A 16,996-nucleotide genomic window follows, 5' to 3' on the forward strand; every position below is an offset into this window, starting at 1 on the left:
TCAGAAATAAGAGCTAAAGTTGAAATGTTAGATATTAGATCTGTGGTACTGACCTCATTGTTTATATTCAACATGTCAATTAAGTAGACACAATTGATTTTCATATACTGGATTATTTATAACAACATTCAAGCATAGGAGACCTCTAAGATACATCCAGAAAAAGCTTGACTTGAGCTTTCATATGCCTCACTCCAGCTTGTTGCAACTTCAGTGGCAACAGGAAGAGGTTTCCAAAAGACATTCTAGGTCCTGTTTTTAGATGATAATGCTAGTGAAGTTGTATACATTTCATGGCTTCTCTCCGAGCTCTTTTCAGGTTAGCAAGGGAGTTATATTTAAACTACACTACATGTGTCTTTGTCAGATTTTGTCTGAATTGATAGCGCATAGTACACTCAGCCCCTGATTAGTACACATCCCAGAGAAGCCTGTAATTTGGAAGCAGGGGTCTGCAGTGCAGTGACCTGGGTGGTAGATCAGTAACAAATTGACTTCTAGAAGAGCTCACAGAAGACAAAGTCTTTCACAGCTCTTCAGAGATTCAGAGATGACACTGACAGGTCCCTGAGAGAGAATGGTCTCTCTGGTGTGCAGTGGAGTCTCTAAGCTGGATAATTCCAGAGAAATTCTGTTTAATGTGTATCTGGCAGAATAAACTGTGTGATTCTCTTGCAGGTCAAGTTCAGTGAACTAACGATCGACATGTTCCGAATGCTGCAAGCACTGGAGAGGGAACCCATGAACTTGGCCTCACAAATGAACAAACCTGGAATGCAGGTCAGTTCCACTTCAGTGACAAACCTGGCAACACATCTTAACTGGTATTTTTGTTTGATTGATTGCCTTTAAGTAGTGTAATCCTTCAGGGTTAGTAAAGGTGGTGCAACTTCCACTAGAAATTAGTGAAAAGTAGCTCAAACCCATGGACTCATCAATTACTAGGTAATCTGAAAGTTAATGTTCCTTTCAGAGAAAGCATCAAGTGTTCTATCTGGGGCCAAAAGAAAGTATGAAGATTTTTAATTTATTTGATTGAGATGCAGTGTGAATTTTGTCACTCATTTCTTGGGTGATACTTGAGAGAGTAAGAAAGATTTCATTCACAAGTTTTAGTAAGGGATAATACAAGGTTCTGGTTTGAATACTGTGCATCTTGCTCTACTATGTAGTAGGAAATGCAGAATGGGCACGCCATTTGTGTGGGTACTGTGTTGGAGCATTCTAATAACTAGAAATTTAAAGGGTTATGAAACTGCTTTGGCAATATCTGGTTTTTGGGGGTTTTTGAGTAGTATTTTGTTTCTTTCTTTTAACAGGAGTCAACAGAGAAACCAGCCAGGCGGGAAAACCCCCATAAATACCTACTTTATAAACCAACTTTTAGCCAGCTATATACATTTTTAGCAGCATCATTTAAGGTTTGTGAAATCAGTGAATTTATTTGTAATAAAAAAATACCCAGGACTGTTTGTGAGACTGAATGAAATGCAGATCTCCACTGATCTGGAGAATAGAAAAATCTTAAGAGTATTCTTTCATTTCATATCATGCCAAGCAGAAACCAAAATCGTGGAAGTGCATCAGGAGACTGTTGCTCTCAAGCACTGTACAGCTACTGAGTCTCCAGTCCTGTATCCCATTCCAACTGTAAACAAAGCTTCCCTTGTGCATTGTTTGGGAGTTGGGCTCAGCGTGGATCTTGGCAGCTTTTGGGCTCCGTATCTTGGAGAGCCTCAGATCTGGATAGATAGTGAGTCTGTGTGGAAGCAGATGCTTTCTCAGTGCTGCTTGGAGCTCTGGTACCAGCACAGAGGTTTGTGGAGAGGAGTTCAGACATTTCATCAGGTGACACTTCTGCTCTGTTGGAAGGGGTGTCTGTGGTGGGGCAGGGCCAATCCATGCACCAAGAGCAGAGCGGAGGGGAGCCAGAAGTAGGAGCAGCACAATTATAATGGAAGTGTCTTTGTGGAGGTGATGACTGAGTATTAAAATAAACTTGTACCTTTCTTCCCTTGCCCCTGGTGCCCTTGTTTGTGTTGCAGGAGCTGCCTGCCAACAGCGTGCTGCTGATTTACCTGTCTGCCACGGGCGTGTTCCCATCAGGTCGTTCGGATAGTGAAGGTACAATAAAGGAATGCTCCCTGTCATGAACAGGGCTTGAATTCTCCTTATGTTCCAGGACAAGTGACCAGGAAAGATGTCACAAAGCTCCTTTTAAAAGACAAGTCAATTTGATTCTCCTGTCTGCTTAGTAAGATAGCCTTTATTTTCCACAAACAATAATTAAATCTTTGTGTTTTAATTAGTGTGCATTAGCCTGAGAACTTTTTAAAGGACACATCCAGTTTTTGATGCATCTGAAGTATTAAAAGCCTTCCAGTTTTGAAGACCACATGGCTCAGCTGATGCATTAGCACAAAGTTCATAAAATGGCTCCGTGGCACTCTGTGGTTCTTTGCAATGCCCAGCACCAGGAGAATGTGTGGCCAGGACATGGGTGGTGGAAGGACTCAAGCAGCTGCAGGGACTGGTCTATTTGCACGCTCATTAACCTGACAATTCAAGCCCTTCTCATGATTTTTGACAATTCCCCTCACCTCACCCTCCTGTTCTTTTCAATCTAGCAGAATATTTGGATGCAGCTGCAATATAAAAGCTGAAAACTCGTTGGCTGAAGTAAACACGGTCCGAAGATTTGTTTTTATAACTCAATAAAAAAATCAAAAAGACTTTTTAACATCCTAAATATTGTAAAAAACCTCATCTGTTTGAGACTTGCATTCCTTTATAAGATGCATGCTTTGTCCTCCCTAGTGCATGATTTATAGAGCTCTCAAAATGTTAAAAGGAAAAAAAAAAATCCCTGTCAACTTTGGATGGTGGCAGTGATTTTTTTTAAAATGCTTTTAACATTTTACTTCTCGCTGCAGCTTGGTGATAGGTCCTACCTCTGAAGCCTGTGGTTTGTCCCCCTCTCTGCATGTTCTGTTTCAGCTTTAGACCTTGTGGCAGAGGCACTGGGGCTCAGTCACTGGAGTCACAGCCAGCGTGCAGCTTTCACCCAGTGATCCCATCACAGCTGCATTCTTTTAATAAGGTGGTGTGGTCTGCACACAGTTCTGCCTTATTAAAGGGCAGAGCAGCTGCAAGTTGCACTGTGCATCGCCTGCAAGCCGTGTGTTTGGCAGACCGTGTGAGGTGTTTGTAACAGTGCTAAATTAATGTTTGTCCTGTTCCTGATTTTGTATCCCCAAAGCTTCCCTTAAATGGAAAGGCACCTTGTATCCAAACCTGAAAAAATTGCATTTGGTGGCCAAATGTGGGCCAGCCAAGTCTGCAAATATATGACAGAATGAGGAAACTCTAATACTTTATTTTACTAAAGTTAGTGACGTTTCATACCCATACCAATGGCAGAAATATTTCTTGGTATCTTTTAGGATTTGATACTTTTATAGCCATTGCTTTTGTGTTCGCTCTCCATCAGACATTCAGCGGGTAGCTCAGTTTTGCAAATTTAGCAGAATATTCAGCTTACAGTGGGAACACATGTCCAGGGCGTGTGCATGTGAAAACTGTGAATTCTGACTTTGAAATAACTTAGCTACAGATTTGAAATCTGGTTAAAGCTATTTTGTCCCTTTGTCATTCTCTGAGTTCTCTCTGCTCCCTTTTGCAGTGTTAGAACTGCAAATGACAGTAGTATTTCTAGTATTTTTGATTCATTTAGCCTTATAAAATTCTGAATCTGGAATATGCAATGCAAACTCATACAGTAATTTTACAAATGTATTGATTTTCCTGTATCAGACGTATAAAATGGGTTTTAATCTTTTATCTCTATAGTGTAACAAGAGCCAATATTGGGATAATTTGCATTAATTTGTGGGTTAATAATGAATAATTAAATTAGAAGTTATGAAATTGCATTCCTTGCTTCTCTTTGATAGATGCTGAAATTTCTAAAAAAGCATAAAAAGGAATATGCAGTTAGCGAAGTCTCCACAATCCTCTCTGCCCTCCTTAGAGCTGCAGTAGTTCAGATTCCCTTCGTTTTCTGGGATTCATTGTTGCTTCCTCCCTTTGATGTAATCACTGAATGTCTAACGGGTGAGTTGCCCCTGCTGATTTCAGCTTCCTTTTCCCACGTGAAGGTCCGTACGATTTCGGGGGCGTGCTGACCAACAGCAACCGGGACATCATCAATGGGGATGCCCTCCACAAGCGCAACCAGTCCTACAAGGAGATGCACTGGTGAGTGTGTGGTGCGACCTGCAGGGGCACCAGAGCTTGTCTTCAGTAGAGGAAAATGCATCCACGCCTCTGGAGTCCAGACTCCTCAGTGCAGGACATCATCATGGGATTGGCTTGAACACTGAGAAATGGATGTGCAGCTTTAAATGATCATTTAAACACTTCAGCCTTACTTATATAAGTTAATATAAGTTCTTAATTACTGACAGACCTCAGATCAGTGGTGGATGACATCTTAAGAAGTTAAGCATCTCCCGGGCTAATAAGAAGTCCCAGAGCCCATATTGCAAACAAATATAGACAATAGTGCAGCTGCTCTCTGAGGATGAATCTGGGGACTGGGGCATGGAAATAAGTCTGCTTTTTATCTGGCTGCGGGCAGCTGTGTGGCTGAGATACCTGTGCAGTGTCAGGGCTGTGCAGCAGTTGAGGTGCTCTGTGGTGTCCCTTCCTCTTTGCAGTCTTCACCCTGGAGATCTGTACCCTTTCACCAGAAAGCCCCTGTTCATCATCGTGGATTCCTCCAACAGCGTCGCCTACAAGGTAAGGCCCTTGGAGGCATTCCTCCTGTGGTAGGATGCAGTGCCAACCCCTAGTTAGCTTACACTTTTACCAGGCTATTTTTTTAAACACTTTGTATTCAGTCTTTCTTTTCTTTTGAGGTTGTGCATGCTAGTCAGGATCTGACCCTATGAATAGGAACAAGAAGGAGAAGCACATGAACAGCCGCTCATTGGAAAGTAATAAATCCTCCTGGAGGGAAAAAAGGTTCAAGATTTCCAAGGTCTCTGGTGGGAGGTTTATTTTTGTTTTATACCAAAGACAAATCTCGGTGTGTGTGCATGGGGGAGGGAGGTAACTTATGTGCTTTTCTTTTTTCCAGTCATCCAACATTCAGTTGCTTTTAAGCAACAGAAAGGAGTCAAAGCATTGAGCCTGATCTTAAAAATCACGGGGTGTCTGTGTCTGAAAAGTGTCTGAATCAAGGAAGTAACAAGCCTGAAATTAGCATCCAGTGTTACTGTAGAGTGGTGTTTGCTTGAACACTGAGCCTCCTTCCTAGGGTGCTCTGGACTTACAGTAGAATTGCTCCATGCCAAATCACCTCTGGGAATCTGCAGTTCGGGTAATACAGAAGCAGGCCTGCACTTGTGGTGGCCAGTTGAATCTGGAGAGCATTACACATGTATTTCATTCATGAATGGGGTAATAAGAATGTGCTATATCTGGGGAAAGTGCCACTTCTCCTGTGTTCCTTTTTATAGCTCCATTATGTGCAGCGAGGGAAGGGAGCATCCACAGCTGCGTTTCGGAGGAGGAACAGGGACGTCTAGTGGACAGAGGAGCTTGTGCCTTGTTCAGTGCCCACAGGCACTGTTGGTTTTGAAGGCATGTGTTGGCCAGGGAGAGGTGCTAAATCAGTGGTCAGTGTGAGTCAGGGTGGTTCTGTACTGAGCCAGGGAATCCTGCCTGACAGCCAGATAATGATCTGGCCTCTCTGTTGGCCCTTTGGTTTCTTGTAGTATAGTGTAGCTCAGAGGGCCTTTAAACACCACTTTAAGTTCACTGCACTGATTTCAGAACAAACCTGCTTTTTCTTGAATTCCCTTCCACATTTAAATGGAGAGAAACACAATTGGAATTATTTACTTGTCTTTCTGAGAAGGCGAGTAGTTGGAAAGGATTTATTTCCCTATGCTCTTTCCTGACATTCATTGCAGTATAACATCAGGAGGATTGGTTTTCTTTCAGGGGAAAGAGGTATGGCTTGTGTTCGGTTTTTGGTTTGGTTTTGGTTTTTGTACCGCCTTCCTCTCTAATAGAATTGTTAAAAGATGTCAAGTGGATCAGCTCTGTAAGAGAGCAAAGGATTCCAGCTCTGGACAGATTGGGATTCTGTGTAAAGCTTAGAGCAAAGGACATGTTTGGGGCAATAGATTTCCACATGTAGATTTGTAGGTCTTTGTGAGAACAATGTCAAGTGTTTACAGTAGAATTTGCTTTTTGTATTACATTTAAATTTGATAATTAAGTTTTATTTATGTTTTGTGGGCACAGAGTAAGCAGCTCTGTAATCTCCACTGAGTTTATTTTCCTTGTTCTGCAGTGGGCTGACAGGAGAGTAAAACCCACCAGTCTGTTTAGCACAGCTGGTGGAGAGCATCCAGCTCTGTCTGTGTGGAAGGAGCACAGAAATGTGAGCTTTGGAAGGATTTCAGGACAGGATTATAGAAGTGGCTGCGAGGAGCACTGACCCAGCTCAGAACAGTGTGGGCAAAACTGCAAGGAACCTAAAAATAAATAGGTTCAGCATTTCAGAAGTGACATTTACCTTCCCCATCTCTTGCCACTGAACAAAGGCAGGCGTGTAAGGGGGCTGGTTTGGATGTCTTCTTTTGTTTTCCAGTGAAGGTTGATGGCAGAGCTCTCAAGGTGAGTGTTTCCAGCCCCACACTCCTGCCTGTGGTTGTGCTGGGGTCCTTGTCCCTCTGTCCCTGACAGAGCTGTCCTGTGACTGTGCCCCGGTGGGCTGGGAGGTGTCTGCAGGCTCAAGTGCTGTCATGAACAAAGAGGTTCTGTGCCATCCTGTGAGGAATTGAAGTCAATACTGACTTTTTTCCCCATGGCTGCTCTGATCCTTCCTGATAGGACAGGAGCTATCCTGACATTTAAATGTCACTGCCAGCAGTAGCGGCAGGAACAGCAAATGCTCACACATCCTTTCCTGCAGCCCTTCCTGCTCTCCTGCATGCATCCCCATCTCTCCCTCTCTCTGGAGGACTTAAATGGTGATGACTGAAAGTAAGTCCTGCCAGGAAGTGACTTGCCAGTTTGTCAAATCAGCGGCACTTGAACAGCTTCCTCCCCTTATATTTAGCTGAAAGTGGAAGATAACTGCAGATCGAGCATATCTACTGAAAGCCGTGAATTTTTTTTAACACTTCATTTAAATATAGCTGTCTGTGTGTTCTTGAAGGTTACCACTGCATATGTGGATGAAATAATATTTTTGAGTCAATATCTTCCTGTAACTGTGGTTGTCTAGGATCATGGTAAAATGCAAAGTCTTCAAACCAAACCAAACCAAACCAAACCAAACCAAACCAAAACCTCCAGCCAGTGGGAATGCATGGCCTTTGTCAGTGATGTGGTATAAATAAGTAGCTTAGCAAAGCTTAAATGTGAAGTGACTTCTTTTGGAGATGATGGGCAGTCTTTCTTGGAAGGAGATGTACATGACATGCGTGGTAAAAATAAGCAATACTTCTGTTGGAAACCTTGAACACTGAAGTTAAAAAAAACAGTCAATTGTGAAACAAAGTGGAGTTTATTCTTTTTGGAGTTGTCCATGTACTGGAGGGTTGGGCATCCCATATCCAGACCTCCTGTTAACATCTGGATTGCAGAGCAGGTTTTCCTGGCTTAACCTGTGCTGGGACAGAGTCCAGAATGCTCTCAGGCAGAGCCTGAGACCCACAGGGGACCCAGGGGTGCTCCTGGGCTGCAGGGCTGTTATCACTGCTGCTCTGCTCTGTAACTGAGTGACACACGGTGGAATTAATTAAACGTGTCAGTCTGCCCCTGGTACTGAGAATACAAATTACTGGAGAGGGTAAAACCTTGCCAGTGCGTGCACAATTCAAACCAGCAGTGTCTGGGGTGACTCGTGAAAGTTTAAATGTTTCACCAATTCCTGGCCTGGCCTATTGTTACTGTCTGCAAGGGAGTTGTCTTTGTTTCTTCCTTAGAGACCAAACCTTAGTGTCCAGCATTATCAGTCTTCCCTGGGCTCCTAACGAACTAGAAGGGTTTCTAGCACTACTCAGCACTCTGTCAGAGATGGGAAATGTTTTATTTTGATTAGATTAGATTCCTGTCTCTAGTATGTAGCAGATTTAGAGCTAATTAATTCTGTAAAACTAATATAACTGAAATATACTGCCTGGAAGGGAAAGTTCATTTGAATTATGCAGATGCCAAAAGGAATTTAAAAAATAGCTTTTTGAGGATTCTTCACAAGCAAATACTTGTGGTGTTGTAGGTCTTACACTTGTAAACTGCAGTTTTAAGGATCTGATCTGCAGATGTGTGTGTGGCACTCGTGTGCTCTGGAGGCAGGGTTTTAGTCTGTGCTCTGAAAGGATCCAGGCACAATCACATTTTCTACAGCTTTGCAAGCCTTCAGTTTAAGAAAGCTGTTCTGGTGGCAGCTAATGAGGTTGTGTGCATGATTTTTGGCTTTTTTCTCTTTGTGTTAATTGTTTGCCACCAGATAGATACACAGGACTGTTATCAGGTAAATATTGGTGAAAGTGGACAGTGGTGATGTTTCAGGTTCTGGAGAAATTCTTGTGCAGTTGGACACTTTGGCAACATTTAAGGTGCTGGTGAAAGGGGCATGAAATGGGTGTTTTAAAATGAGGGTTCAGTACAGCAGATGTTACTTGCTTTAAAGGAAACTTACTTTAAAACTTTTCTCTGGGCCCTCCTGTTTCATCAGACATAGCTCTTCCTGCTAGAAGGAAAACGGGGAAGAAATGGTTTTGACTGGGCAGTTCAGCTGGTGTTGAGGGAAGATGCTAAATCCAATTGCTTTCACTTTTTCTGCAGAACACGATTTTGTTATTTTCAAGTAATGTGTTACTACTGAAAGCTATATTTCCATGAAATTAGTGTCTGCCATCAGTAGCAATGAAATGAGAGAATTGTAATTAATTTAAGATATAGTTGGTTATATTCCTTCTGTGCTGTGGTCTCTTGAGTAATTGAACCTGTCAGACTTATTGCCAGTGCTGAGCTGTGTGAGGGGCATTAGTGTCTTCTGTCATTAATATGATTTGTACCCTTGACTTGCTGAATATTCAAGGCAAGCAAAGTGACCATCAATACTTCAAAATTCTTATCTGTTACAGAATTTCACAAACTTATTTGGACAACCATTGGTGTGCTTGCTTTCTCCAACAGCATATCCAAAAGCATTACAAGGTATGTGCAGTATTGCATTTCCCAACAAGCTGCAGTTGCATCCTGTATCTGTCCCAAACAGAACTTGGATTCCTCAGGAAAAGACAGCTTTTCACTACTCTGTAACCCCCAAATCAGGCTACCAGTCCCTGAAGTAGTATGATAAAGTTGAGCTAGTGTATGTGGTAAATAATTTGTTCCATGCTGGTGACATTTCTGCAGATGGCTCCAACAGGAGCTGGGAGCAAAGGCTGTCCTGCACGGAGACCGAGGCAGTGGCCAGCCCAGCATGGGCTGGTACAGCTCTGGGCAGCATTATTGCTCCCAGAAAGGGAGCAGAGGCAGTTTGGGTGTCTTGGTGTTAATGCACGTCTCCAGCAAGCCTTTACTGCCACTCATTGATCAGGGCTGCACGAGAGAAGGTGTAATGACACACAGGAGTAGCTCCTCTGGGACGGAATTTAGCGGGTGAGCGACTTCGTTGTGTGGCAGGACAGCGTTTCTGTTTCATGTGCCAAACGTATCCCTTTGTCTATTGATTTATTTTCCCTTTTAGATCAGTCTCAGCGGGGTAGCCTCTTCACACTCTTTCTGAACAATCCGTTAATGGCATTCCTGTTTGTCTCTGGATTATCAAGCATGCGCCGAGGACTGTGGGAGAAGTGTCAGGATTACCTCCGCAAAATCAACCGGGACATTGCCCAGCTGCTGACCCACTCCCGGTCCATAGGTACGGCCTGGCCAGGCCCAGCTCAGCCTTTCGGGGTGGTTTGAGCCTTTCTAAACTCAGCTTTCTTTGCCTTCTGTACAGATCAGTCCTTTCTTCAGTTTTTTGGAGATGAATTTCTTCGCTTGCTTCTCACAAGATTTATCTTCTGTTCGGCTACTATGAGGATGCACAAAATCTTCCGGGTATGCAGGGATGTCTGTGCCTTTGTGGGGACTCCAGGGGCTGTAGAGCTGCCCTGCTCAGGTGGGAGGCTCCAGGGTGACCTCAGAAAGGGGACTGATGCTCACATGCTGTTCCTGCAGCTTGCACCGAGGCTCTGCCTTTGTGTCTCTCCAAAGGCACGGAGCCTTTGGCTTGCAGGAGCCTCATCCTGCACGTAACACAGCAGGCACACTCCAGTTCAATTATGTCACTCTGGACAGCCTTGTCTGCTAGAAAAATTCCTCTTTTTAACTTAAGATTATTATTTCTACAAAACCAAAAAGGTATAGGACAAGAACATAAGAGGAAGCTGGGAGGAGTGGGTCATTATTTCTGGAATGTGTTCATGTGAATGGGTTTTGAAAGGTCTTTGAAGTGTAAATGAATACACTAAATAGGAAGATGGTATTTTGCCTCTCTGTTGGTTAAAGCTGTGCCAGCAGAGAAGTCTGTTCTGGATCTACACCATTTTATGTGAGTGTTGGCATATGAACTGCCTGCTCCATTTTAAATGCTGCAGAGGAAAATGGGACTGGAGCATTCAGAGGTGCAGTATTCAGTTGTGGAACTGCAGATGTCCAGCAGCTCTCCAAGCCTAAGTCAGCTACCTGGGCTGCTCTGATACTAGGGAAAAGAAGTAGGGCTGTGTTAGTGGGAAGAGATTTGCCCCCAGTGTCTTAGATATTTGTTTTAGGATGAGATGAATCTCCCACTGGAGATTACATGTCTGTAATTTCAAGAACTGAACTCCAGCCTAGTAGGTAAGTACAGGTGAATATTTTTTGTCTGTTTTAATGTTTTGGGGTTTTTTTCTGCAAAGCCTCAGTGAACACACCAATAACTATCTGTGATGAACAGGCATTTATATTGCCACTGTGACCATCTCTGAATCAATGGAAAGAGAAAATGGAAAATTCTAGAATGTTTTCTGTCTCTGTGCCATACTGAATAGATTAGGATGAAATTGGCCTTTTGCAGTCTTCTTGTGTGAGAGAAATGAGTGTCTGATTCTCTTTGTTTTCACTGTCATCTAGCAGGAGACTCGAAATTATCCCGAATCTTATCCTCAGCTGCCAAGAGATGAAACGGTGGAGAACCCTCACCTCCAAAAGCACATTTTGGAGCTGGCTTCCATACTGGATGTTAGGAATGTTTTCCTGGAAAACACACTTGATGACTATTAAAAGAAACTGTCTTACTGCAAAGGGGATTCCCTGGCCACAGATTTTGAATGGTGCAGTTTTATAATGTGAAAATCATAAAAGGAAGTACTTGATTTTATTTTTAAATTTAGGACCATTATTTTAAAAAGTAATAATAAACAGCTGTTAGTTGAGCTGTTCCATTCTGTATGGGGTCAATTTTATAAGCAGAAGTTTTCATGTCTTTTAAATGTTAAACTAAAGAATCACTAGAGGTTTATTTCTGGTCTTGTGGCTGTCAACCACATTTCCAACAGCTGATCCTAAGCATAGAAGTATTATTGGTTACCTTTAGCCCACATTTGTGGAAAGTCTTTATTTTTATACAATTTTAAGAAATTGGAAAGAAAAAATCAACAGAAAAAAACCCAATATTTTATCCCCAAAGAGTTTGGATTTGAAATGGTAAAGATGGAACCACACAATACAAACCAACAATAGCAATAACACAGATTCCTTCATAACAAATATATTTTTTCAGTCTTAGGCAAGTGAGGAGACAAAACTGTGGGCAATTAAGTTGCATTTGGAGCAGTGTTTTGAAGGGAATTTGTAAAGATACTTAATGCTCCCTGTAAGTTTGATGCAGCAGTTTTCTGTGTGAACTGTGTTCTGCTGGCCAAGGACCTGGTTGGGCAGGAGGTCAGTGGTGAGCAAACTGCAGACCCTGACAGTCAGCCCCCACCTCTCCCTGTCATGTCTCTTGCCACAGAAGGAGGGGGCATTGTTCAGTTTGAGGTACTTTTAGAAATTCCAGCACTTCCAGCAGTGTTACCCTGCTCTCCATGTGTGGATGGAATGTGTGGCTCCCGCAGCATGCCCACTCCCTGACAGGAGCTGAGAGGATGTCCTGTGCCAAACCCCTCCTGTCCCTGGTGTGTGTGATCCTGCTGTGCCAAGCCCCGTGCCCCGGGAGAGGTGCTGGTGTGGGAGCTGCCAGAACCCCCTGGATGTTTGTTCTGCATGTGCCCCACGGCTCAGTCCTGCCCTGGAACAGCAGCCAGGGGCTGTAGCTGTGGCAGCACCGCTGGCTCCCCAGCCCAGGGGCTCAGCATGGATGGGTGTCTGCAGGAGGACAGGGGCCTTTGGCAGGGGGCTGGCTGGAGGAGGGCTGCCAGGCTCATTTGGGACTGCACTGCCTGCCCTGCAGGGCTAGAGGAGCTCTGGCAGCTCCTGGCAGTGCAGGGTGAGCAGGGATGAGGGAATGGAGATGCTTTATTTAATGAAAAAGCCAATTGTCACTGTTCATGGGCTGCTAGAAAAGAAGTGAGAGGACAGGTCCTTTTTGTTTAAGCCCAGGCATGCTTCTGTGCTTAGGTGCAAACAGTGCAGAATGTGGTGACTGTTGCAGTGTCGTGGCAGTCCTGGGGGCAGAGCATCTCCCAGGGTGTGATCTGGTCAGCTAGAACAGCACTGGTGGGTCCATTCTGCTGAGGGAGCACAGTGTGGGACAGCAGGAACAGCTGCAGTGTAGCTGGGGAGTTTGCATGAAGGTTCTTTGTAGCTGGGCTGAAGCTTGCACCATCCATTCTTTATTTCCCAAGTGTACAAAACCCTGTGAATGCTTGTGTTTGTCCTAAGCAGTTGTGAAGCTGGTACATTGAGACCCCCCCTTGGTGCTGCTCTTTGGACTCTGGCAGGACTTCCTTTCCCAGGCTGTGGAGTCTGTTGTGATGAGTGTGTGTTCGTGTGTGTGCATGTGTGTGCTCGGCGTTTGTGTGTGTATGTGCAGTACACATACATCTACTGGCTGGTGTAAATTGTAAATATGTATATATGTATAGGTACCTGTATATGTATTAAAAAGAATGAACCACTACAATGTCTATATACAAAATTTATATATACACACATATGCCACGTTGGGTGGATTCCACAAGGTGCTGCAGATCATTTGTGGTTGTACTAAAGGTTATGGCTCTTCTGCCACTGTAATTTGCTGTTTCCAGAGATTTACCCTTGGACCTTGAAGCAATTGATAACTGATTCCAGGTGCAGGAGCCCCCAGTTAGCCAGGGGAATGGGTACCCCTGTATGTATTACAGTGATGAGATCCATGTATTTACTGTGAAGCTGATCCTGGCCTTTCTGCCTGGTAGGAGGTCCCCAGTTGCTAAAACGTGGGATTGTATGTGGAGGCTAAAGATGCAGGAAGCCTTTAATGCAGCAGCAAGTGAGAGGCAGGTTATCTGTTGCCCTGCCTGCTGTTCCTCTACCAGCAGCGTTCAGCTTGCATGGAAACAGGGAATTTCATTTTCCCCAGCTCACTGCCTTCCAGCCAAATGCTTTTGCTTTGCTTTAGCTGTTGCTTTGATGAAGCTATTCCTTTTTTGGTTCCATCTCTGTGGAAAAGAAGAGTATGCCGTTTCCAAGCATAGGAGTGATGATGATGATGATGATGATGATGATTCCACTCGTGTGGGCTGGTGAACCTCTGGGACACTGCTTGTGAACGGACTGGGAAAGCCTTGGTGCTCCTCACCCTTGTTTAGCCAGGCTGAAGTGGGGAGTCCTTGCTTGTGACCTGAGAGGCTTCTACCATTTGCAGCCCTTTGAACAAGTTCTGTTTGCTTTTTGCCAAGGTAGATCTCGTCAGAGAAGAATGCACTTTTAAAAAGAAGCTGGAATGTAGGAGGAGAATTTAGGCCTTGAGAATTAGTTCAGAAGTTGAACTTAGTCAAAAATTAATTCTTGAGGTTCCTAATTCTCTTCTTACCCGCTGATCTTTGTTAGAAGGTCCAGTGCTGGGACGTTCAAAGATAAAGATTTCACTCCTGTTGTGTTGGGAGGAGTATGGAATTGTACTGTGGAAGCAGAGGGCTCATACCCTCTGTCTGCTCTAGCTGTAGCTAGGACGAGTGTCTGCTCTTGGATTTTGAGCCAGCGCCTTCTTTCCCACCCAAAGAACTGCTTTCAAGATGAAAATGTTGATATTTTCCCCTCCAAGTAAAAGCTTGTCTTGTTTGAACTAAGTCATTCTAAACTTGTGCTACTTTGTGCTCTGTGCTATGGTCGTAGGTACCTCTCGGTGTATGCTTGTGTGTACTGAAGAAAATCTGGTTTCTGTATCTCACAGTCCTCAGTGTGGAAGCGAAGCAAAGACTGAACCATTTTTAAGTGAGAAGAGAACAAATCCTTTTCTTCTCAGGCCTGATGCCTTCCCTCTTGTCTCGCCCTCCCTTTCTCCATGTATCTTTATTGCTTATATTAGCGGAGAAGACTTGCCAGCACCAGGCAATGCCAAATTAAAGGGGTAAATTCTGCATGTAAAACATTTGAGAGGACAAGGTGAACTGGACCAGCTGTGTCCTTACAGGACTGCTCCTGCCTGGCTCCCTACTCCCTGCATGTGGTGTGCTCAGATGAATCCTGCTCCCACAGTAGGTTTGTGTCCCTGCTCAAATTGGCTTTGGAACATCTCGCCGAAGTTACTGCTGTTGCCTTTTTTCCCCCTTTGACTTCTCAAAATAACAATGATAGGGCAATGCAGGGTTATGAGTCTTTAATGCTCTGGATTTTAATTCCTCTTGGGATGTGATGTGTCGTTTTGCTTTGTGCACCAGCTAAATGGAGCACTAACTTCCATGAGCTGCGCAAACAGGAATTGCTTCCTGGAGTGCTTTCTTGAGAAGTTTCGGACCTTTCTTTGAGTGGTTCATCAAAATACTGTCTGTCAAGTCATGACTGACTAAACTCCTCAAGACTGTTCCCCAGGGAGATGTGCAGAGATGTCTTTAAAGGATCATAGGAAATAGATGGGGGCAACAGGAAATCTGGCTTCAATTAATCACACTCAAAAGCTACAATCTGAGTAGCTCTGGTCAGGCTTCTCCCCTAAGGATGGGATGGAAGGGCTGTTCCATAGCCCAGCCCTGGCATGAGTTAGGAAGCACCTCCCCTGCCTCACTGCCTCCCGTGTCCTGTAACCATGCTGTGCTGCAAGTCTGCTCTTCCCAACGCTAAAAATCTTGGAATCTGTCTGAACAACTGTTTTGTCTGGAGGTTTCTTTTGTAAAAGCTTTACATGTGTTAGATTCCTCAGTAAGTGTCCGAGTGCAGCTCAGTGGTGCAGCAGCGGCCGAGCCTGGCGCAGTGCTGGTGGTGCTGGGAGCTGCTCTGGTGCTGTGGCTGCTCCTGGGGCTGAGGAACAAGGGAACAAAATTTAACACAGAGAGCTGAAAACTGCTCTGTGTGCCTCGTAAGGTCTGGACACAGCAGCCACGGTAAACTCTCCAGAGCAGATGATACGCTCCTGAGGGGCTCTCTGATATTTGTAACACCAGACTTTTAGAGCAATACTGTTCTGTGACCAATTGTATTCAGGTGCTTTGAAGATCAATAGAGATCTGCTGAGTAGAGGAGAGGACACACATAACTGCTTCAGATTTAGGAGTGACAGCCACTTTTTGTTTTCCCTTCTAAAACATTGCCAAGACTGAGGAGAGTTAGTTCAGGATTTCTGAATCTGACACTTCTTGGGGTTCAGGACTGAATTCTGCCCAGAGGCACGCACAGATGTTTTGTTCCTGGTTTGATTCCCGTTGGGAGCAGACCCCAGCACAGCTTGCTGGCCTGCAGGAGCCCCAGAGCAGAACAGATCTCACCAGCCGCTCCTTGCAGAATAAACCCTGCTGGGAGCATCTGCCCCCTTGACTGCACAGCTCGCTTTTGGCACGTGTTGATTATCGCTCTGCCATTGAACCGGATTGTTGGGAGCAGGATTCTGCCTCGTGCAGGCTGAAAAGCACAAGTTGCTTCTGCCCTGGGCCAGGCCCAGCGAGAAGGATGAGGGGAGCGCAGGTGGGAGCGTTCTGGGAATGCAGAGGGACCGTGCCTCGGGCAGCCCAGCTGCGGAGGTACAGGGAGCGTTTTGCCTCTCTGAGAATCAAATTATTTATTACCAAAAGTAATTTTATAGTGAATTGGTTTAAAGTTATTTTACAGCTGTGTGCCTGTATATCGTATTTTGGTAAAAACGGATATTTTCCTTAAAATATATAGAGATATATAAATAAACTTTTTTTGGAGCAAATGGACTTTTTTTGCAAGGGATCTGTAATCGCCAAAGCAGTGTGATGCCAGAAGCGACTCTGCCGTCGTTCGGGGAGGGAAGAAGCGCGTTTGTGTTACTGCCGGGCACTGCGGGGAGCAGCGGAGCCGCGATGGACCGGGCACCACCGACCGCCCTTCCAGCCCTGCCAGAGACTCTGGAGCAGATTTGCGTTCGCTTTTGTCCGCGCCGCGCCGGGGCTCCCGCCCGGTGTTCGCGGTTGTGCCGTGTCCGAGCCGTTCGTGTCCCTGTCCGGCCGCCCCCGGCCCCGCCGGCGGACCGTGCTGTCAATAAACTGTGCTAAACGCTCGCACCGAGGCGCTGCTCCGCGGCGGGCTGGGACTGCGGGCGGAGGAGCGGGACGAGCGGGGCTGAGGGACCAGCGGCACCGGGAGCGGAGCGGGAGGGTCGGCGACGGAGCGGTGGTGAGGGAGGAGCTCGGTCGGAGGGCGGAGCGGGGGCGAGGCGGAGCTGGGTCGGGGCGGAGCGGCTCTGAGGGCGGAGCGGCGCTGAGGGCGGAGCGGCGCTGAGGGCGGAGCTGGGTCGGGGCGGAGCTGGGTCGGGGCGGAGCGGCTCTGAGGGCGGAGCGGC

General features: G+C 45.3%; 1 protein-coding gene across 1 annotated transcript in view; it reads left to right on the top strand.

The window, feature by feature from the left end:
* The window catches only part of SCAI (suppressor of cancer cell invasion), a 37,856-nt gene extending 21,469 nt beyond the window's left edge, over positions 1–16,387 (top strand). Inside the window, exons 12-20 of the mRNA XM_031506332.2 lie at positions 679–780; positions 1,320–1,421; positions 2,046–2,124; positions 4,158–4,257; positions 4,719–4,800; positions 9,171–9,243; positions 9,779–9,952; positions 10,034–10,134; positions 11,188–16,387. Of these exons, the coding sequence (XP_031362192.2) occupies positions 679–780; positions 1,320–1,421; positions 2,046–2,124; positions 4,158–4,257; positions 4,719–4,800; positions 9,171–9,243; positions 9,779–9,952; positions 10,034–10,134; positions 11,188–11,337 (963 nt within the window). The 3' untranslated portion in view covers positions 11,338–16,387. The remainder of the gene's footprint in view (positions 1–678; positions 781–1,319; positions 1,422–2,045; positions 2,125–4,157; positions 4,258–4,718; positions 4,801–9,170; positions 9,244–9,778; positions 9,953–10,033; positions 10,135–11,187) is intronic.
* Positions 16,388–16,996: the final 609 nt, after the last annotated feature.

This window comes from Lonchura striata, chromosome 22, assembly GCF_046129695.1.
Source record: "Lonchura striata isolate bLonStr1 chromosome 22, bLonStr1.mat, whole genome shotgun sequence".
NCBI classification, from domain to species: domain Eukaryota; kingdom Metazoa; phylum Chordata; class Aves; order Passeriformes; family Estrildidae; genus Lonchura; species Lonchura striata.